The 24287-nt window shown below is 37.4% G+C and overlaps 1 protein-coding gene across 14 annotated transcripts in view; it reads left to right on the forward strand.

Moving 5' to 3' along the window:
- Positions 1–24287, forward strand: part of TLL1 (tolloid like 1) — a 151035-nt gene that overhangs the window by 101507 nt on the left and 25241 nt on the right. For all 14 annotated transcript variants that reach the window (XM_065694047.1, XM_065694085.1, XM_065694037.1 and 11 more), the window contains 6 exons: positions 6041–6156; positions 12507–12609; positions 14040–14156; positions 15198–15343; positions 20553–20748; positions 22158–22283. In XM_065694047.1, the coding sequence (XP_065550119.1) occupies positions 6041–6156; positions 12507–12609; positions 14040–14156; positions 15198–15343; positions 20553–20748; positions 22158–22283 (804 nt within the window). The remainder of the gene's footprint in view (positions 1–6040; positions 6157–12506; positions 12610–14039; positions 14157–15197; positions 15344–20552; positions 20749–22157; positions 22284–24287) is intronic.

Here is a 24287-nt window from a genome sequence, read left to right on the forward strand (position 1 = left end):
TGGGATGGGAAGGAGAATCGGAAAAAGGTAAAAATCAGGGGTTAAGATAAGAACAAATTAATAATTGGAATAAAGTAAAATATAATAATAACAATAATAAAATAGGAAAAAGAGAGAGAGAAACAAACCCCAAGAAACTCAGGTGATGCACGGTACAGTTGCTCACCAACCACTGACTGCTACTCAGCCCAACCTCAACACAGTGATCAGTCCCTTCCAGGTGACTCCCCTCAGTTTATATACTGGGTATGATGTGCTGTAGTGTGGAATACCCCTTTGGCTAGTTTGGGTGAGATGTCCTGTCTCTGCTTCCTCCCAGCTTCTTGTGCCTCTCCTCATTGGCAGAGCATGAGACTGGAAAGTCTTTGATTGGGATAAGAATTACTTAGCAACAACTGAAAACAGTGGTGTGTTATCAGCATTGTTCTCACACTAGGTCCAAACTGCAGCGCTGTACCAGTTCTCTATCACTTCTGAATCACAGGACAATGTAATGTGACGAAAATACAGAAAACGGTAACTTGAATAAATGAGCGTTTTACTGAGATTCACAGTTCTTTGATAAAGGATTTTGCGGCATTGTGCATGTTTTGTTTGGAATTCTAGTTATTCCTGCAAGCAGTTTCTGGTTCAAGAAGCTGGATGCATTTTCTGGGGCCTGTGAACATGAGTACAGAGCTGCTGGAGGATACAGCTGATCTTCACAGTGGTGAGGCAGCTGAGCCTTCCAGGTCGTTTTAGCTAGTCAGGATATTCAGGGTCATTATTCAGGAAAGGGTTTAGTTACTGAAAAAAACCCATTTTGAGCTTGATGAAGCCAAGGCATGAGATTTGATAACCTGTTTTTCATCAGCTGAGTGGGTGCCAGGACTCAACAAGCTAGCAAAAGCAATTTTGGTTTGGTTTTGACTTTCGCTTAGAATTTTGTCAAAGGGAAAAACGTAACTGCTACAGTTTAACAGTGGGTAATGTTGCACAATGGTTAATAAGGAGAAAGCAAGCAACTAAGTTGAGTTTCCATCTTCTGCCAATCTGATTTTGAATTTTGACTGTCTTGGCATTTGAGAACAGGTCTCGAACTTCAAGGCTGGGTGTATTACAGTGGTTTTCAGACTGTCTAATGGAGTAATAGAATATGTTTTATTCTGGTGTAGCTACTAAAATTTCAACACATGTCTATTTTTATATAGAAATTATAGTTGATTTAAAATTCTTATGCAGTTTTATAGGAGCAGGAGAATAGGGGAAATGACCAAGCTCTGTGGTGTGGTTGATATGCTGGAGGGAAGGTATGCCATCCAGAGGGACCTTGACAGACTCGAGAGGTGGGCCAGCACAAACCACATGAATTTCAAGACCAAGTGCAAGGTCCTGCACCTGGGCCAGGGCAATCCCAAGCTCAAGTAGAGGCTGGGTGGAGAATGGATTCAGAGCAGCCCTGAGGAGAAGGACTTGGGGGTGTTGACAAGAAGCTCAACATGAGCTGGCAGTTTGCACTTGCAGCCCAGAAAGCCAACTGTGTACTAGGCTGAATGAAAAGAATCATGAGCAGCAGGTCAAGGCAGGTGATTCTCCCACTCTGCTCTGCTCTCGTGAGACCCCACTTCAGTACTGCATCCAGCTCTGGGGCCCCCAACACAAGAGGGATACAGACCTGTTTGAGCAAGACCAGAGGAGGCCAGAAAGATGCTCAGAGGGCTGGAGCACCTCTGCTATGGAGACAGGCTGAGAGAGCTGGGCTTGTTCCTCTGGAGAAGAGAAGGCTTCCAGTACCTAAAGGAGGCCTACAAGAAGTCTGGAGAGAGGCTTTTTACAAGGGTGTGTAGTGACAGGACAAGGGGGAATGGCTTCAGCGTGAAAGAGGGTAGATTTAGATTAGCAAGAAGTTATTTACTGTCGGGGTGGTGAGGCACTGGCACAGGTTGCCTAGAGAAGCTGTGGCTGCCCCATCCCTGGAATTGTTCAAGGCCAGGCTGGATGGAGCTTTGAGCAACCTGGTCTAGTAGAAGGCATCCCTGCCCATGTCAGTGGAATTGGAACTAGATGAGCTTTAAGGTCCCTTCCAACCCTAACCATTCTATGATGAAGTAGGATACTCTTAGGCAGAGAGGACAAGAAATAAGTGGGTAGAGTGGGACTGAGTGGATAGGAAAGGAGGCTCACACTGGCAGGAGAGGGCTGTTCAGAGGAAGAGAAGGGGAATGGAAGAAGTTCCGCAAATTTAAAAATGCCAGGGTCTGTGATAGTTTGTGTGGAAAAGAGCAGATGAAGGATACTTAACCTGGCTCTTTTTGTGTGTTGTTATCACTGTTCCTCAGGCTCTATTAGACTAGAAAAGAGTGTTCACCTTTAAAAGTCAGTCTTTATTAAAGTTTTAGGTTTAAAGATTAAGGGGTTTAGATTAAGACCATTTTCCTATAATTATAAAAGGGAATCAAGTCAACAGTAAGACAGTGAGTTGTAGTAAACTGTGTTGAGTTTATTTTCTTTTCTTTAACAAGTACATTATCAGCACCAGATATTTTTAGGTCTTTGTGGCAGCTTTATGTGCCATATGTGTATAGTTGTACAGACTTGAGTTTGAGTAAAAGGTAGTTAAGTTCTTAATTCTCTTTGGGAAAGGATAAGCTTAAATTAAAAGTGTATGAGAGTATGTATTTGCTAATGCTATGGACAAAGGAATGAGAGTTAGTTCCCTAAGTGTCCTGGAGGATCTGGGCTTTGTTGTTTGTAGATTTCACTATAATCCTTAATGGAACTTGGCCATTTGCATAGGCCAGCCCAAAGAGGTGTTGTACACAGACTGTGTAATTGAACACTGCAGCAGAATTCACTTGTAGAAATTGCTTTGTGTAAGCAATCTACCTGCTGCCTGTATCCATTGCTAATACTTAAAGACGATGCAGAAATAGTTTCCCTTTCCTTACCAAAGAAAAGTTTATCAGAAGTTTAACCTTCTCAAGCTGTAAAATAGATAGGAAATTGTTTTTCTGACTGGAATGTGGGGGGTAGGAGGGAGAGCTGAAGTAGCATTTTTGCAAGTGGTCTAGCCTAGTAAAATTGATGTAAGGCATAAAAGTTGAAAGGGAGGAAAAAACCATCAGAGAAAATATCGATGATGTTAATGATCAACAATTGAATAAAAATATACAGATGCTTTATAAATTAGAGGTGTGTAAGACTGAAGTTGTGATTAATTTCTTCTGACATGAAATTTACTGAGATTAGTTCTTAGTAAGGGTCTCTTACCACTAATTTCCTTCTACATTTCTTTCCTGAAGTGAACATTATTGTTAATGGACTGTCAGACGGTAAAATATTTGTAATACACTATTTTATAAGTCTAATCACAAATATTGTAGTTGCCACAGTCCAATTACAGAGAAAAACTTACATTGTCTAGTGATAGAATTTTAACTGTTCCAACTACCATTGACACATTGCATTGGAATGTGCTTGTAAACAAGAAATGTCCAAGTATCACCCTGCCACAGTGGCTCTGAAAGCCACCCTGGAACTCAGATTCCGTAAATAATTAATTCAACTATTGATTGATATAAGATGTTCTTGTTATAATTCCCTTGAGACACCATGAGTTTTAAAGTAAATGATAAATGTGGTGGAAAATGTAAAGTCCAAACATATTTTGTAAATTCTGTTAATTCTTAGAAGTTGCCCAATTACAATTTTTGTATGCTTCCCATAATTTCATTATATATATATATATATTTATGAAAATTTAGCTTCGATAGAGTTCTCCCAGGCATTTAATACTGATATAAGATAAATTTTTGTATGAAGTAGTTTTATTCTATAATTCCTAGAAAAACAAAATGTTCAGTGTCTCCTTTTACACTTAAAATCCATAGTTTTAAGGCTATATACAACTTCTGTATATGGAGCATGGAGTATTACTATTCTGGAGAAAATAATCTTGCGATCTGTATAAGAAAGAAAAGTTCTGAATTTTTTTCAAAACTATAATGCTATTATACACAATTCATTGATGTGGTTTTTTTTATAATGGTGTAATCTAGGGACTTTAGTAGAGTAAGGGGTGGTTATGATAGAGTCTTTCTTCTTAGTAATTGCAGGGTATTTGATCTGATATCTCATGTCATACCAAAATGCCACATCCTTGATTGCATTTTGCTTACATACTTCACCTTGTGTACTACATTACTTCATAATCAATATTTGTCAATATTCCCCATCTCTCATCATATCATCTGCTCTAGGCTTGCCTAGTAACGGTAGTGTTGGTGAAATAGTTATAGCTAGAGCACACGGAAGGTGTACTAAGGAATCTTGAAGTATGGTTATATGCCTTGTGAGACTGCACTGATGCCATGTAGTCTCAATGAAGCCATGCATGGAGGGAAGAACAAGAAAGGGCTCTAAAAGTGGTGAGTGGAATAATTAGATCCTCACAGATCTCCTGAGTCATGAGTGCATCTGCTGCAGAGGGTATCTGCTCTTTGGGTTCTGCTTTTCCCTACTTCTGTACAAGACTGCAGTTTTACTCTTGGCCTTCTCTTAAGTGCTTTATATATGCATTGTAAGCTACGATACAGTTCACTAGTGCTGGCGTAACCCAGTACAGTACTCTGCAATTTGTTTAAGTTTACATTCATTGCTGTGTTAAAAATAAATTGTGGTTAATTATGGATATAGCCTTTCCATTGAAAAGTCTTTGTACAGAAATAATTATTTAGCACTAAATACCCTTTTTCATTGTGTCATTTGCTGCGTCTGCCTGCATTTTTTGAAAAGATAAACCCACATATTTTAAATGAGAGGAGGAAAAGAATTTTTTTTTCTTTTCTGTTTCATTCCTAAAGGACACAGTGACGGTGACTTTAGCTATTAAATTTTTGGGGGCCTGCGCCAATCTTTCTTTTCTCTCCTCATCACAATAACCATTTCAGTGTCAGAGAGCATATTTAATGCATTGAATGTAGATTATGCCTATGGTGTGGTTGTCAGATTACATTTTAGACTCCTTTTAACAAGACAGCCTTTACAGCTGTGTTGTCTGTCTTTGTCATAAGCAATCTCTTCCTTTGTACCCTTTTATTTAAAGATTTTCCAGATCATTTATAATTCATTGAGATTTTGATGATACAGTAGTTCACCTGCTGGCAGTGGTAGCACTGTAATTTGAAAGCACTGCAGATCTGATTACACTGTCAGTCATGGGATAATACTCTCAAATTCACATCTCTCATATCACACCTGCAAAATCGGTGGGTGAAACCAAATTGATTAAGGTCAAAAAAGATGACTGACTGAGGTGCGACACCCTACCAGAATCAGTTTCAGTCGTGGAGAATGGCAGGAGCTTTCAATGTTATACTTTAGCGTGAAGAGGAATTATTAACCAGTCTGCCAGCAGCTAGGAGCATGATTGACAGGTGAGATAGGGGTGCTAAAAGCTTCAATAATAAAGAATATAAAAGCCTTTAGTTTTTTAGGACTTTACATTTGCTTTGCTTTATTATTTGTATGTCTACAAATCACTGTCATAAGAGATTTTGTTGAATATAGGGTTTAGTCTTCTATACCAGTATAAATGAATGAGTTTAGGTCAGATCAATCTCTCATGTGGGCAAGTGAAACCGCTGATGAAATTCCAGTGTGGTGACAATCATACTGTGCCAGCCTTTGTTTTACTTTTGTTTTAGTTCTTAAAGGATGTATCTAAGGGTGTGGCAAACTTTTTTTCACCAAAGTTAAGTTACATATATAATTTTGCAGTTGATTGACAACAGTGACATTTTAGACTGCTGTAATTTTGGTTATGTCAGCAGACAGAACACAAGTGAAGTAGTTCATGGAATAAAAACTTCCTGTGTAAAGTGGAATGAATGTCAAAGTGGCTTAAAATCATTGTTTTGAGCAAATCATAAAATAGCTAGTCTTGTTTTCTATTCTGCATCTGCAGTGAGTTAAATATATTCTGAGTAGATATTGAAAAGATGCATTTTTCTCTGTTAGGCACATTCGATTTTATATTTTTACTGTATTTTGTTTCTTTCAGCCTGTGGAGAAACACTGCAGGAGTCTACAGGCAACTTTTCTTCTCCAGGATTTCCAAATGGTTACCCTTCCTACACACACTGCATATGGAGAATCTCTGTGACCCCAGGGGAGAAGGTACTTTAGCATTCCCTCAGCTAAATATAAATACTATTTTCAAAATAAAATGTTGTGTTTCTTCAGCTTTTCATTTAAGTTTAAAGCTTGTATAATAATTGAAAACATGGTATGCCATAAAAAATGAGACCATGAACTATGTGTTATAGACTTGACTTTGGTCTGTGGCGTTAGGACCACATCATCTATTTGGCAGCTGTCCAAGTGAAATGAAGGCATGATTTCAATCTGTTACACATTTGCATCATGAAATCTCTTCAAAACTGGCTTCCAGTTCAGTTGGTGCTTCAGTGTAAAGGTGGAAGAAGTAGTTCAGGCTTCTGAATGATCTCTTTTCCAGCATGGTCTGAACGAGCTGTGTGGGACTGATCGCTGGGCTCTGCCTAGGGAAGCTCTTAGTATGTTGAATGATGTGTTTCTGAAGTGAAACAGTAAGAACATGGAGTAAAGAAAGTGTCATTGTAGCTGTTTCCTGGTATCAGTTCTAGTGCATATAGTTTTACTTTCTGGACATCAATTTTAAGAGGAAAAGTGACAGCAGGGAAATTGGCTTGGTGAGCAGTTTGGGGAGAAAAGTGTGCCATCCTACTGAAAGCAAATCCTAATCTTCTTGTATATGATGTAAAAACATGGTATTTGAATCTTAAAGTATTGTCTCAAATATTAGCCTGCCTCAAAATAAATAAGGAGAGAGGGAGCGATGGGAAGTTTCACTGAGACAAAATCTGCAGGGGGAGGAAAAAAGGATGTAAGTTCCTTTACAAGAAACAATGGCTGATACTAAGCAGTCAAATACAGCCTGAAGACTGAAATATAGAACCTAACTAAGTCCAAAGAGGAAAATCCAGCATTTGCCCCCAGATCCTTCAGTCAAGTTTTGTCAGTGGTCACCTGCTCCATAGTGGACATAATTTTCTCCTGACTATATTACTTTATTCTGTCTCTCTTGCACGTCAGGGTCCTGGTAAATATCAAGAATATCTATTCTTAATGTGCTAATAGATGCTGTGGAGCTGTAAGAGCATTTGCCACTGTGGGGGATGAAAACAGTCATTTGGAAAGCATTTGCCCTCCTTTGGGCAAGAGCCAGGGACAGGAGGAAAAATAAACACACTCGGTGCTGGGAGGGCGTGGGTGGCTCTGCAGGTTGGCAAGGAAGAACAAATGGAAACAGATGAATAAGAGAAACTTTGCATAAAAGATGCAGATTGATCTAGATAGGTAATTTTATGTCCCCACTATTTGTGTGGCTTCTTAGATGCTGCTGTGATTACAACAGAACTGGCTTAGGTTTCTTCTCTATTCCAAAGTAAAAAAAAATTAAAATTGTAGAGTTCATCTACAAGTATTATTAGCTTTTGAAAACAGCATTAATGTATGAGTTAGAAAATGGTCACACTTACATATTCATAGCATACTCCAACTTTATGTAAGCCTATCTGTGGATATTAGTGTAATTATGATACATTTCTAATACCATTGAGACTGTAACCACCGCTAGAACTGTACCAAAGCTTAATGGCGGAAAGCCCGTATCTTGAAATCAGCAATGTAAGAAAACTGGCTCCCTTCCCTTCTTACCCCCTTTCTCAAATGGGGAAAAAGACTTAACAGAATGTTCTGATTGAAATTTGATGTGATGAGTCATGTCTGTTGTGCCCTGTTCCGACCTCCAGCTCTCCTAGTCTCCATATAATTCTGCAAGAATGAATTAAATGGTGTTTGTGCTAATGTCAAAAAGTCTGTTTTGTCGGTGCTGTTCCCATAGGATATTGTCTGTCTTGAGATAATGGACCTATTTGCAGCAAGTACTTGATGTGAATAGGAGATAGCAGGAACGAGCTCTAAATCTTAGCTATTGTGTGTTTCATTCAGGGTAATATTCACATTATGCAGGGAATATAAAAGATTATTTAAATTTTTGTTCATTTGTTTGCTGATTTGACCCTGATAGATCTCGAGAATGTTGTGTGGAGGTTAGAGTATGTATAAGTACATCACATCATGTTCTGAAATGTCAGTGAGCACTTTAGTCACCTAAAAATAAACTGAAAAAGCATCAGTCCAGATTGTCTAGCTCTTGTCTCTTGTTTATTCAGATTTTACATTGTGCTGTTTGAGCATAGTTTGGAGGACTTCTATCCATGCTGCTTTCTGCAAGTACAGACACTTCTGATCTTTGATGGCAGTAAATTCAAGAAGGATTGGACTGCAGGGGTATGCACTAGCTGTAGCATTCCGTTTATTGATAGGCATCATAAATTGGCAGCTCAACCTAAAATGTGTCCACCCCTATTACTAAAACAAGGCAGTTCATTCACCTTTTACTTGCTCTCAAGATTTAAGACTTGTACACAATATATCTATACACAGAAAAATCTCTGGGGGAGGATGATGTTAGTAATACTGTATGCCTTGTGCCAGGATGAACCCCGCCTTCTGGTGTGTAGAAATTTTGTTGGCATGGGGAGTTGCAACTGTGCCAGTGTGGTTTTTTTGAATTCGCCTTTTTGAGTAGGTTATATTACTTCCCTTAGTGTTTTACATGAATGATGAAATAGGACAGATAGATAAATCCTTGGTTGACATGGGGAAAAATGCCACCTGCAGAAAACTTAATGCTAACTGGTGTTTGCGATATATTTTTTGCTTTCTTACCCCAGGTAGTAGGAGGTATGATATATTCTCTCAGAAGCTGCAGTAGCACAATTTAATCTGCTGTGTAAGCAATAATTCCTTGATTGTGCTGACAAATATCCATTGATTGTTTTTCCTATGAAGAATTTCAGCCATCCTGTACCCTTGAACAAGCTCTGCCTTGGTTAGCTCTATTTAATGCTTTCCAGAATTGCAAATCAGAATCTTAAATATATTTATACTTGTTTGGTTCCCAACCAGAAATCATGCTGTGACAGACTTGGGGTTCTGCCTATGTACAGCTAATGAATTCTGGTCAATGTTAAGGAATTGCTGTGTCATCAAATACCTTGGCTTGTCAGAGTGAGAAAAGGCTGTGAAGGTTATTTCATCTAGTTTCAAAGGCAGGGGCTATTGAGGAGGCTTATTAAATTGTAATGGTTTCCATTTAGATAGCAGCACTTTTGAGACAATGGCATGATAGCACCAAAGTAAAACCATTCTTTTCCCAACTCTGTCCTGGCAGCTAGGGTTTTTAAAAAGGCAAATTTCCAAACATAGAACAGAGAAATATGATGTTTCAGCTGTGTCATGAAAAATGGAAAACTTGTGGCTGGACTGGTGAGAGACCTCAAGGCTCTGCACAGCTGAGCCAATGAAGGAGCTATAGGATGTGGCTTCCATAAGTTGCTTCCAACAGAGCCAGCTGGGTTAGCTTAAGCAGATGTGGAAGGTAGCCTGAACCTAAACCATCCGTCTGCATCTCATCTGGGCAGAGAAAAAGGCTCCCCTTTGCGAGCCCATTTGCCGGCACTACTGTGGTGAGGTGGGCATGAGTGGAAAAAGACAAGGAGACTGTTGCAGGCAGTAGGGTTTTCAAGTAGTACAGCAAGATACAGACATACCTGTCTGAGACACTCAGGAAAAAAAGAAAGGAAAGTTTAGAAGGAATCTGAACTGCAAAGTGGATGAGCTGAGTAGAACAAAAATTTTGTGGTTGATGAGGCTTCTTTATTTGAAGGACAAATTAGAAAAGAAACAGTCTGCAAAGGACAGACAGAATTGCTGTGTGAATGAGAGAATATACAGGACCTTTCTGCCATCATCAGAGGTAGATTCAAATAGCACTTATAAATGTAATAAAAAACTGAAGCAGGGGAAGGCATATGAATAACTGTACTTTTAGCCAGATCTGCATATTTCTCATGGAGAATAATATGGTAAGGGGGTGGGGTTTGAATTCTGGTGGTATTTGTTTGTTTATTTCTTCAGTACGTGTTCCTGAAGGACTGTCTGAATAGTAAAGGCAAAACGCCTGGTGGGTTAGACATCTGGGAAAGGGTGCATGTGAGCTAGAAGAAGTTTGAAAAGTTGGTATTAGGATATCTATTATTGCAGACCTTTCAGTATAAGGAACATTTTTCTTAAGTATAAGGAACATGTTTTCCTTAAGTATATTAATTTATACTGTAATTTCTATTGCAACACTGAGAAGGGATTGCACAGCAATTGTGTCTTATTTCACATTAATCCGTTTTCATTTCTAAGCTCAGGAAGGAAGCCTGCAATATAATTCGGCTATTCATTGTTATAGGTCTTTATGAATCAGAGTGCCAGTGGGAACCTGAGCACGAGTTAACATAAAATATATAAACTAACATTGAAGCAGAACTTTCTCTGCATATAGATCTGAGACTAAATGTTTGCCTCCTTTTTGGCCCTAAAATGACAGAAGGAAGAGGGCAAATAGAGAGGACAGGCTATATTTGTTGCATGTGCTAAAGACATACCAAAGCTGCTTGCAGGATGTGCCTGTGGAGAACATAGTGTTAGAGGCACAGTGCTGTTTAAGCAACACTTTTGCAGGTTTTGTGGATGTGGTAGCATCTTCTGGATATAAATGTTTGGCCATACTTAACCATCAGAACAAGTATTCATTTATTCAGTGCTGTCCTGATGGTCCTTGGCATGATTCGTGTCCCATACCTTCATCCCACAAAGCTGTGGCTGCCAGCATAATGTGCCTCACTGTACAGGACTTCTGGCTGTTGGATTTTATGTGTAGCCTTACAGATGTTTTCTGTTTCCCATGGCATCATGGTAGTAAAGGTAAAAGCAGAATAGAATCACCTGTGAGTTTGGTCTTCCACCCAAAGAGTCAGCAGTGTCTGCACTGGGGGATACAGGAAGATACGGCTTTTAAGAGTAACTCAGAAAGTTTCCCATTCTCCACTGAAAACAAAGGGGATTCTTGAGAATGTAATTGGTCATATGGATGTATTTAGTTACTTTTTGTGGAAAGTAAGTGAAAGGAAAACCCCTGCTAGCCTAATGTTAAGACACATAGCCTTTTACTGTGAAAGACTGCCTCCATTTTACATTGTTTGAAGTCTTACTGTGACTCTCTACCATCTATGCACCCAAACAACTAAGCTTTGTTATCTTTAAATTAGCTTCCTCCAATAGTTCTTATCTTCTTAAAATTAAACAGTCTGAAAAAGTTCTGCCTGTCTGGTTTAATAATGTAGTATGTTGTGGTTGGAGAGACAATTGATGCCTTCAGAGGAGGTGGAAGTAAACCATCCCATCTGACACTCTGGGCCCATTGTTCCAGTTATGGTGTTGTATTTCCTTCTTGCAGCTGGACTAAGGGTAAATTCCTCTCCTTTCAGCTGACACTCACAGCTGCTTCCTAGGCTTCCATGGAGATATATTTTGCAGTGCAAGGTATTTGCTACTGTGCAGCAATTCATGTTTGCTTTATAATAGCAGGTTTCAGTTTTGAGTTCCTAGGATCGAAGCTAAATATAAAACCACTTGGGTGCTCAGATGGTCAGTCTTAGGATCATGTCCTGCAATTGCAGAGATAATTCCAAACAAGAAGATTAAAAATCACTCATATTTTATATTAAAAAATAATTTCCAATTCATGCTGTTTCACTGGATTTAGGTGTATCTGTAAAAAGCATAAGTTTATGGCAGTTCAGTACTTCTAAACCAAAGTGGAATAATGTAACGGTCTAGGATAGTCCAGGTATTAAGTATTGAAAATATGTCTATTTACAGATGTGCTTAATAAAATTGCAAGTCCAAGTTCAAAAGTTCCAGAAATACACAGAACTCAGATTTCTGTGTAAAGAGTTTTATTACAGTTTCATAAAGAGTCATTAAGGGAATATGTACTGTTTGTTTCAGTGATGCTGTCTTCAGCATTACTCTCCACTATTGTCAATGTTTAACTTGTCTGAAAGTAAATTATCTATCAAAACAGTAGTAAATGGAAACACAAACCAAAATAAAACAACTTTTTTTTTTTTTACAACTGTCAGTGCTGATTGTAGTTAGAATTGAATGGAAGAAGAATTGGCAGGAAGTTTATCAAATAACATACTTAAAACTATATTTACCCATTATATTGCTTTATTAGCATTCTCAAATTTTTATTTCTCAGTGATAAGCTGAGGATAAGTAAGGAATTAATGAGTTGTTGGTCTTGAAACCCCTCAAATATTTAAGATTAAATAAAAAACTTTTAACGTTCCCAGACAACTTTTACTTCCTATGAGAAACTGAGAGGCTGGTTAAGTGTCTAAGTGGTTAGAATCCAGTTACAGGTAACCACTCTACTCTGACTTTAGTTTTGCAGAATGTTGTTGTGATCATTTTTCTAGTATTAACCACATGTGATTTAATCATGTGTTCTGTGATTGCAGATTGTTTTAAACTTCACCACCATGGACCTTTACAAGAGCAGTCTCTGTTGGTACGATTATATTGAAGTAAGAGATGGCTACTGGAGAAAATCACCTCTGCTTGGTATGCAACTATCCATAGTTACCGTACTCATGGAGTTCAGTGGACTTGCTTGTTGCTGAACCCAGAACAAACCTGTTGGATTATAGGTGTCTAGAATGTATCTAAACTTGGTGATGGGAAGAAACCTCTAAATGGCCTCAAATAAGTAGTTTATTTTACTTCAAGCCTTCACTTCAAGCCTTCAGCCTTCCTTTCGTTGCATCTAGCTGTTACTCAGCTGCACGTGTGGAAAGATGAAAACTACAAAACATGCAACTTTTTATTTTGCTTATGGATATTGAAGTGTGAAGTTGCCATACTTCTGTTCATGGAAATGGAGAAAGAGTACACAGAAAAACCTTTAGAGCATGTGATGGGACACCCGTAGAGCACATGATGAGCACATGCACTGTGGGTGAGAGCACCCACTCTAGAGTTGTACTTATGAGCTCTGTTCTTGTACTTTCAAAATTAGGAATAGAAGATTACTTCTACTTTGCATGTCCTTCCCTGGTCTTGCAGAGAAAAGACAGGCAAAGCAATAATGACTTTAGAGTTGCAATTAATATGCCAGAAGCTGCAGCCATTCTTTTCTTAATTCAGAAGTTGGTGGGGAGATTTCACAGCCCATAATGGCACTGCCCAATTCAGGTCAGTTTGATATCCCATGATCTCCTCTAATTGAAACTGGAGATTTCAGGCCCATAGTAAACATGAATGTCTCCAACTTTTGGGTCAGTTTTGTTGTTTTTAGAATGAGCACTGAAGCTATTTGTTAGCATCCTAACAGCCACAGTTTAATAATCGGGGGGGGGAGAAGAAAAAAAAAAAAAGAAAAAAAAAAAAGAATAGGAGGCAGGAACAGAGAACAGCTTTTTAACAGTGGTGCCTATTCTTTTGGCCTTAAAAAGAAAAGAAGAAACAATTAAGACCAGATCGTAATTATTCTTTTCTCTTGTTCCCTTCTCTGTCACCTAGATAAACAGAAATTTCACCTACCTAGGCTGAATTTAAGAGGATAATATAGTCTAGGGTCATTTGATTGTTAGTTTTTAAATCTCTTCAGTCCTTAGACACAATGAGTGGTATTACTGTGAGCTAGATTATGTTCCTCTCTAAAGATTAGTACTCACTTTCCCCCTCCAAAATGCCCAGGTTTGTATGTATGGAAACAATATGTAATGATAACTTCTCTACTTAATTCCCCTGAGTTTTTATACTTAGACTTGTGATCCTGACTACAACGAAAAGAAGTACTGAATGCTTTATAATACAATCCTTGTGTATTAGGTCATGCTCTGCAGAAACACGTGTTTAAACATAAGCATGTGAATAGTTCCACTGAGTTGGTTATGCTACTCCTGTTTATAATGTTAAACACTTGTATAAATGTTTGCAGCGTTTGGCTTCAGAGGCGGCAGAAAATGCAGTTACTGGTTGCATGTTTTTAGGCAGGTTTTGTGGTGACAAACTGCCAGAAGTCCTCTCATCCTCGGACAGTAGGATGTGGATCGAGTTCCGCAGCAGCAGCAACTGGGTTGGGAAAGGTTTTGCAGCAATCTATGAAGGTAAGCCTCTTACAGCGTCGAAAATGACTTGATTACAGAGGAAAAAATAGTAACTGGATACCTTTATGTATTAAAAAAAGACAGAAATAATCTAATACAAAAATGGTATATTATTACTAAAAAGAGACAGCAGGTGTTAACTTACTAGACAGGACATTCTGAAACTTTTCATGTCTTCAAATTTTATTCGAACTCTTTTTCCAGGCATACCTATGATAATATTCATAAGTGGTTTTTACCAATCATTCAATTAACTAAATGTGTGTGTTCGTGTGCTTAGTGTGTGGAAAGATTTCTTTTTTTCTGTTTATTCTTCAGAAAAAACATGACTGAAGTTTTCTGTATGCTTTGGGATTACTCACTAGAGACACTCGCACACACTATTAGCAAGTCAGCATTCACCTGTTTAAAATAGAGCCTGTTTTCTTAAATATTGGATCTATGGTAGTAAACTGTATGATTTAGTTGATATTCACAGATTCAGTTGATATTTACATGATTATCAGTGTGGGCCCTTAAAGGCCCATTTACTTTTCATGAAAATATTGTTTATTTATACTAGCTATTTTTTTAAAATTCAGTATAAGTTTTAAGTGATAAATTGCACAGATAATTATAAAATGCACAGATAATTATAAAATTTGAGATTTCTGTCTCATCTCTTTCTAAAAGTTAGTAAATATAAATGAAGAATGTTTATTAAATGTATTTCAAAGGTGAGCAAAAAGTAAAATTAAATAATTTGGAGCTTTAAAATATATTCTGTGAAATGTATAGATTCAGATTATCTATGATTCCAAAGTGTTCCTGAACTTTGTAGACATGTTTAATGCTACTAGAAATGCTGAATTATATTCACTAACTAAAATATATAGAGGTTTAAATGGACTGTGGTTTTAACAATTTGTCCTTCTTAGACGTTTAAAGGCGTCTCAAGAATAATCTTATCATTAGTTTTAAAAGGGGAGCATAAAATGTCAATTTGAGTATGGGGAAAAGAAAATGTTATTATTGGCAGTAAGAATTTTATGCTTTTATCAGCTATCTGTGGAGGTGAAATCCACAAAAATGAAGGCCAGATCCAGTCTCCCAATTATCCTGATGACTACAGACCAATGAAGGAATGTGTGTGGAAAATAACAGTATCAGAGAACTACAATGTTGGATTAACCTTTCAAGCATTTGAGGTAAGGCCTTTTAACTGATCTCAGAAAAGCATCCAGTGGCTAAGTAACAGTGACCTTTAAGGGAATGCTCATTAAACCTCTAAGTGAATTTAAGAATTCTCTATGAAAAATAAGCTCCAGAATCTAATTCTACTTTCTGTCAAACCTTTCCTTCTGCAGAAATTTTGAAGAACATTAAAGGTTTTTCATGTTTTCTGTGCTATTTGAATTAGAATGTTGAATTAGAAATACTGACAATAGTTGCAGTTTAGCAAATATATAATCCAGTTCAGCAAGGATGCTTTAAAACTCTGTTAAGTAATTGGGATTTTTAAATTTTTGCCGAATCTTATTGTTAAAAAGGAAGGTCTATCTGAAAAGAAACCACTGTGGGTTTTTTTCGACTTCTGTTTTGAGAAGGAGGGGAAAAAACCCTGCCCACTTAACTTCAGTTTATAAACCTATATTTAGAGGGGGAAGAAAAAAGCCATGATGAGTCATACTTGCATGTCTTTAGTGTACATCCCTCTGTGCATAACATTGTTAAACAGTGGTAAACTATTGTATAACAAAGAAAAATTTTTCACACATCTTTTATGCATATACGATACTCTGTCTTGAAGTTTATAGATAAATTTAGTAACATACTTTGAGTTCAGTTGTTTTATTTGAATATACTTCAGAAGTAATGACATGAAGAACCCTTCTTTTTAAAATATAAACTTCTTGGCTTTATGGTGCACATAGGTATAAACACAGGTATAATAAATATAGATGTAATTTCCAGACTGTAATTTTGGTCTTACAGACAGATGTCAGGGGTATGGCAAGTTTTGCTATAACTGATGAAAGGTTTCAGCATGATATAACAGGGGTTTGGGACTTTATCAGTAATTATTAAAATAAGCAATGGAAGTTGTAATAAATTCATAGGTTCTACTTAATTTTCTCTTTTTCGTATCCTGAATTAATGTTGGGTCTAATGCAGAAAAGATCAGCTCTCCCTGTCCTAAGAGTTTTCCAAATGCTATTCAGACTCTGCCTGTCTCAAAATTACGTAACATAACATGCCAATTGCTCTTTTTAAGCACTGTTGAAAATGACCAATGTTTTCGGTAACTTTATATAACTTACAGGCTAGACATGGAGTTTTTCTAGTCTGCCATTGATGCTCAGTATTTTTCAGTGTGATCCCAAAAGAAATAGTGCTCTGCCTCTGCATAAGAGACTTGCCGTAGCATTTGATCTCTATGCAGATGCTCAGTGTTGATCTATATGTGGTACATTGTTGCATGAACTGATATTTCATTATCACTTCTGGGAGAATCAAACTTCCGTCTTTTCATATCTTTCAGGATCTTCTTCTAATCACCAAATTATGAACTATTTGAAAATGTGAAGGTGACATGTTTTTGTTGCATCACCATATAGAAAATAATTACAAGCAAAGGGACACAACTTAGTAGGCTAGCGGTTGAGGCTGTAAGAAACATCCAGTTCTTCCCGCAGAGTATTTAGTATTATGGCACTCTCTAGAGGTGGAACATGTGGACTGACACCTCATAATAAGAAAAAGGAAACTGAGCAGAGGTAAAGTTGAGTGGTAGTCTCAAGTTAGTGCCTCTGCTAGATGTATTATGAAAGGGAAAAAAAGAAAAATATTCCAACAGTAAGGACTTGAAAGGTACATGCTTTTCCAGGGAGAGTCTGAGCTGTGATTCCAGAGTGGCAAGATGCCCTTGAGCACCAACCTAAGGTGTCCCAGAAAGGCACAAGCCTTCTGTTATATCTGTCTTTGCAGCGTTTCTTACTGGCTCGTCCACAGGGCTCCCTAATGAGCATGAGAGTTGCTTTGGAAACTGCTCTGAAGTGCCTTGCCTAGACATTCACCATAGGTCCAAGTGCCTGAACGTAGGTGTTCTGGTTTTTGGTACTAAGTCCCTCTCTGGACTGAATCCTTGGTGCACTGCCCAGTAAAAGAAAATGTTTAAAAATCACAGTTCTTCATGCCAGCTGAGATGAAAAAAAGTAAATGTCAGGCCAAAGAGTTATTGCAGCGTGTTTGTGAGAAAATTACTTCTCTGTCCTTTGAAAGGTACAGTTAAGTAAGAGGAATTTTCATTATCCATATGTAATGCTAGAAAAAATAACTGTATAAATAACCTTCACTCTGAAATGAAAGCACTAGAGAAGCTGAGAATTTCAAACTGTATCAGTGAGTCATCGTGTTTTGCCTGCTGTGGGCAACGCATTTTCCACTGAGTGTGGGATTACCTTTTCTTATTTGGCTGCCTGATGGACAGCTACACTTCCCAGTATCTAGATGTCAGAAGAGATGTTGCAACTGGTAACTTCATCTTTTTGCTTCATTGTTAGAGTCACCTTTCTTATATTGTTCTTCGAAAATTAGCAGGTTTGGGGTTTTTTTTAAGAACTTTTGTTGGCACACAGTCTCACAAGCTAAGGCAATCCAGAGGGTTTGTAGAGCTGAGCCATATTAATCTTCCTCATTTGAGTGGCTCTGTTAATCTTTGTGTAGATAGAGTTCATTTAAATTATTTTTACGTAAGTCAGGGAATAAAATCTATCTGATTTTCTAATTCCACTAGGCATATATCCCATCATTTATGACTAAAGTCAGTGACCTGTGTCAGATATGTTTACCTGTACTGGAATTTGGCTCTATCAAATAAATTAACAATGAAAAAAAGTAATTAGAAGATTTCTCCTGAAATACGATTGCCCACAGATTCACTCTTCTTTTTTTTTTTTTTTTTTTTTTTTTTTTTGTTATAGATATGTATTTTTTCTGTTCGGGGAATGCTACTATCCTTGTTTTTCTCAAATCTGAAATGGTGTATAAGGAATAATTTTTATTTTTTGAGAATAGGTAGTGAGAAGTTCTCTGGCTTTCCATTTCACCAGGAGATTTATTAGTGTTCTCCTCTGCTGATGTGTCTATCTTAGGAATTTTTCTGTCATTTTTTCAACTTAGTTCTCTAATGCCATTCAAATTCTGTGTTTTCTTGAAGGAGCCAATGGTATCTTTAACTCTGTTGTAAGCAGTGCATTTTTCTGTAAAACCTGTTTGTTTATGCCTTTTTTTGCATTTGCTAACATTTTGCATTTTTTTTCCTCATCCACATGTAATATCAATCTTGTGGAATTTTAATGCTCTGGTAAATAAGGTTTACAGAATCAGTCCAGTTACAACTAAACTCACTGAGAGTCCTTTCATTAACTTGAGAAGACTTTCTATCCTTGTAGTAGGAAGAATAAGAGACTATTGCAAGTGTAAGAGATCTTTGTATGGCAGTGTTCCCAAATGACAGTGCCACGACATCTTCAAACCTGAGGTACAGATAAGCAAAACATATTTAAACCAGTTCTTTTTCATTGGTTACTAAGTGCCTTAACACCAGCCATAATTTCTCAGAAACACAATACTTGTCCGTTAGTTTATATGGAGATGTGGTGATTTATTCTCTTAATATAATAATATTGGTAAAAATAATGACATCACTCACAGAAGTAGCACACTAAAAATATATGAATATTGTTGAATGCCACCTTTCAAATTGTTTTCTTGAAAATCAATAGCACTTTGTAAGTTAGTTGATTTTTATAGTCTTAGGAAGTTTACAACTTACCACTATACAGAATGTATTTTTAGGTGTTGTCTTCTGCCAAAAAATAGAGTGATTCTCAGAAAAGAAACTAGCAGTTCCACTTAATGGGAATTTGGTACGTGTAACTCAGAGCAGCATTTGGCCTGTGAAAAAATCATAATTTCCATATTGCCCCATAGAACATGGAAACATGGCAAAACCAGATGTTAATTAAAAGCCTTGAGTATTGAAATTACCACAGACATGTTGAGGAAAATACACAGTTCTTTCATTGATATTAGTGGGTTTTGGAACAGGTCAGTTCTTTCTACATCAGAGTGCAGTATGACTTCTTTTGCTGAAACAAGAAGACAAAGTTTGTTTCAAGTTGGAATATGATGTCGTGTTTAAACCTAATTATTTAGATTAATGAAAATTTGGAATAGGTATTACAGTGTCAAAAACTTATCAGTGCTCAGGTAGACACATGTCTGACTGCATTAGTTGTGAACATGCAATCGCCATTGAAGTCAGCAGTGAGAGGTTGCATCCCAGATCCTCATAACTTTTCTCACTCATTTCCCAAACTCTGGCTCAAAGCAATTCCTGAACAAACAGCTAAGAAATTACGGTAAATGGCAATATGGATTGTGCCAGAGAAATGAGTGGGAGAAAATTACATATGTAAATGCTTGAAGAATTGGAAAGTTGGAAAGAAGACAGACAAATTTTGTGTGTAAGTGCCATATTTTGATGCTATTAAAATGAAGCAAAATCAAACAACCCCTTCCCCCAGTTTTCCCTCTGCCATAAAATAAGAATTAATCCTAATGTGCTAATTCAAACCTCCTTAGTCTGTGGTGGTTACTGAGCTTAGTGTTGGTATTCTGAACAATTAGAGCAGAGTACCAGCAGCCACTTGTACTAACTGTGCAGCTTATGTGCAAGAAAAACACTGTCTGGAGATGAGCTGTGGATTTTTCTGGGTTTGATTTTGACTTCTTTATCATTTTAACAGAACAGAACAGAAGCTGAATTAGATTTGAAGCTTCTTCAACCCCTTCTCCCTGACTGTGGTCCTGCCCCGCCATCCCTAAACCTGACTCAAAGTTCAGCCATTTAGTTGAACGATAGATTTTTTTAGAGGAAGAAAGTAAAATATTGATCATCACCTGAAATAGCACAGGTTGATAATGTCTAAAAAACTTATTCATATTAATTAAAATTGAGCATTTTAATATTTCAAAACAAATCAATCCTTCTGACCTGTTGTGTTGTTGAACCATTAATCTTATGTACTTGAGTGTACATGAGAAAAGAGGACTTTATTTGAGCTCAGAGTAAGAATATGATGGAACATGGGGAAGCTTAGAGGTGAGAGTGTCTTTTTTAGCTATTTTTTTCCCAATTAGTCTGTTCTGTCCTGTGTAACTTCTCAACAATTTTTCTTGTAGAAAACAAGTATAGTTAAAATGAGCCCAGTGACGATTGTTCATCTTCCTGATATTTGAATTCCAGAGAATCCTAACCTTAACTTTGAAAATGCTATTTATTTTCTGATTGATATTTGATATTTATGGTCAAGTTGAAGTAGGTCACTTTAAAAAATGTTTCTTTTACAGATTGAAAGACACGATAACTGTGCATATGACTACTTGGAAATTCGAGATGGAACAAATGAAAACAGTCCTTTAATTGGTCACTTTTGTGGCTATGACAAACCAGAAGACATTAGATCTACCTCTAATACCCTGTGGATGAAGTTTGTTTCTGATGGAACTGTTAACAAAGCAGGGTTTGCAGCTAACTTTTTTAAAGGTAAATGTAAAAGCATGTTTTGGGAGCTGTGAACTGCTTAGCACTTGTGTTTTTACTAGGAAAAAACAAACGAACAAAAAAACCCCCACAGGGTATTAATAATATTTCTCAACCTATTTTAACTAACATCATTTCTATGCTATCTCTAGTATATTTTTTACCTGGGCATAATGTTTTACCAATACAAAACAGTAAAGGTATTTGAATCTCCTTGTAAAATATGTTTAAAGAATCAAGAAACATACTCAGTGCAACTTCCTATTCCATTCAAATAATAACCATAGTTTTGAAACACTTTTGAAACATATATATTCTTGTAAAAATGGATTTTTTGATCATTATGTTATCAAATACGAATTTAAATAGTATAATCATATACAGGTCATTTTTTTTTTTCCTTCTTTTGTCTAAATGTGGTTTTTCTAATCTCTTTGCTGTGTTAGGCTGCTGTAGCAACTTGTAGGTTCCTGTAAGCAAGAAAAAAACCCACCAGAAAACAGCTGAGAAATCATAGTGATGAATGGCCTCACAGTCTTCCTCCAGTTTTGGGGGGTGTGTGGTACAACTGCAGTGATACCTGCAGCACTTGGTGCATGGGCAGTAATTCCCACCATGTACTGCCCATGGCACAGGGAAAGCCACCAGCAGTGGTGAGGTTATGGTGACACCCCTAATACAGGTCATACCATCAAGAGAACCTTTTTGCACAAGCTGGTTCTTTTCTCACCCGGTTAGTTTTCAATATAGACAACTATAATCTTGAAGGCTGTAGACATGAGAGTAGGAGCTCTATTTTGTTCCTTAGAAATTACTTGTCCTGGTATAAGGAAACAATATTTCAACATCTGAGGAATATTTTAACAATGAATCTCATGGGTATACTTCAGAACTAGTACAGAAAATATATTATTCCTTTCCCTCCCCCATTCCTGATGCATCTTGTTCCCTTTAATATAAGTAGAATGAAAACCTGGGATTTGAGGATTCTGTTAATCTGTTTTTGAGTATGACTTTGGGATAATGCACAGATTGATTCTGTGGGAGATAGAGTGCCCTTCAAGTGACCCTGCTGTGGATTTTCAGTCTTTCTTTCAATACTTTATACAACCTTTAGATTATGGTGTCTCAATTACTGCATGCTGCCCACAAAGTGCTTATAAATTAGGTCTGCATCTGTCAGTAGGTATTGTACAAAACCCCACCCAAACCTCAGAAGAGACATTTTGTTTATTTGCTCCACTGCAGATCTCCTTAGCATTTAAAAATCCTTTAGTCAGCAACTGCAGTGTGTTATGTAGTGTACCTTATAATGGCATGCATACAGCTTTCTGAGTTAATACTGATCCAGGAATTACAGCTGAGGAAGGTAATTATTTAACACATTTTTGTGTTCTTCCCTGTCTTGGCAGAGGAAGATGAATGTGCCAAACCTGACAATGGTGGCTGCGAGCAGCGCTGTGTAAATACTCTGGGCAGTTACCAGTGCGCCTGTGATCCTGGTTACGAACTTGGTCCTGACAAAAAGAGCTGTGAAGGTACAGTGCGTTGCTGTTTTATGGGCTCCTAAACCTCACAGAGTGCCATTGCAGAATGGAATGATATACTTTTCATATGCTCTCTCCTAGCAGTGTGAAATCTGTGGTACCCAACCTGGGAAACCAGTGCTCCCTTTTAAGTAGTGGTGCCGAAGTCATGTCTGTCCACAGCAGTCATGTTCCTTGGATGTTTGTCACTAATTTAGCTTGACAGGCTTTGCTGTTAGTCTATCAGGAGTGATGCAGAGCTGGACTTTGTACCTTCCTAAATCGCTTATTACATTATTCATACTCACTAAAGCAAATTCTCCCACCATGCATAAGGAGACAATTATCAGCAGAGCAATGCACTGCTGTCTCTGAATTTAACAATCCCTCTGACCACCTCTGATTGGGGTGGGACTGGGGAGCTGGCAGGTTTAAAGTGCAGGATCCTTTAATCTAGATCAAAGCTCAGAGGAATCCTCCCCACTCCCAGTCAGACTGTGGAGTTTCCTTGCTGGAAACAAATTCTGCTTTTCAGGGTGAGCAAACCATGTTCAAATAATCATTTGGAGAAATAAAAACCTGGTAAGATGAAGTTGTGTAAACAGAAGATTAGGCTGAGATAAGCTTTTGTATTCTGTACATATTTCGTATCAAAGGAAAGAAGCAAAAGCTCTTGATCATTATGCACCAATTATTGTTTGATTTTTAATCATAAACATCAATAAATTCAGAGATAACACAGATTATTCTTATTTCAGTTCATCTGTTTGAGTAGTGAATGGAGTTTGAAAATTGGAGTGCCTGGAGTTATGGTTGATATGATTCACTGGTGTCTTGTCTTTCTTTTCCTCTTCCTTTTCTTTTTTCTTTTCCCTTTCTGTTTACTTTTTTCCTTTTCCTTTTTCCCTTTCCCTTTCCCTTTTCCATTCTTCTCCTTTCTTTTCCTTTTCATCTTTTTCTCTTTTTCTTTTCAATTTTTTTTTTCTTTTTCTTCTTTTCTTTTTCTTCTTTTTTTTTTTTTTCCCTTAGCTTTAATTCATGATTTGTCACAATTTGGGGTAGTTTTATTCAGTTTCTTTTCACTTTTTATTCTTTCGGTTTTGGCTTTGTGAACTTGGACATAGACTGTGAGCATGTTAGATTGTGATTCTCATCAAGCTGGGTTTTTTTTTTTTTTTTTTGTTGGTATTGTTCCCCCCCCTGCTTTAGTAATGACCACTTTGGGTAAAAAAAAAAAATAAATTATTTAGACATCTGAATGTTAGTCAGGATGCAGAAAATAAGGTTAATCTAAGGTGGGGCCATGAAGGGAGAGATTTGATCTCTGGGCCTTTGATCATCAGCCTGAATTTATGTAAAGAATTTGGTTTAGTCTGCCTGCTGACCTGAGTCAGAGTATTAGGGAAGATTATTAGTCTTTCAGAAAACTCTTCCTCCTTTCCAAACAGAAAAGCAGCTCTGGCAAAAGAAGTAACTCAGAGTAGTGCAGTGTGGAGCAAAAAACATGAGCTACCCCTAAAAGCATGTATGTTCCATGTGACGTAGCATTCACTGTGTGTAGATACTACTTGGAACTGCTGAATTAAAATCACTGTGTTATCACAGTGAGCATTGCATCCCAGTTATAATTTGGTCTCTTGAGGGGTGACCTAGCTGTATTAATTCACGCATGATACCAGAGTAGAAGCTTCCAACTCAGAAACTCCACCCGATATGTCTCTGCAGTCTAATCTTTGTGCTAATCCAAGTCTGCGCCACTGAAAGAGTATTAAGAAGCTTAAAGATTATTTTTTTTCCCCCCATGTTTCCACATTTCACGCCATTGCTTCAATGAACAATGGAGTGACATTGAAAAGCAGAGATTGAAATCTAACAATAGCCATCCTGACCTAGACTGGATCATTTGAGGATATATCTTGTGTCATTGGAATGCATTCTCTAGTGCCTGGCCCTTTTTTGATATACTGAGGCATGACCTCCCACCCCATTTGGGTTACCTTTATGTGTACACTAAGA

Source organism: Lathamus discolor, chromosome 1, assembly GCF_037157495.1.
Source record: "Lathamus discolor isolate bLatDis1 chromosome 1, bLatDis1.hap1, whole genome shotgun sequence".
Lineage (NCBI taxonomy): Eukaryota > Metazoa > Chordata > Aves > Psittaciformes > Psittacidae > Lathamus > Lathamus discolor.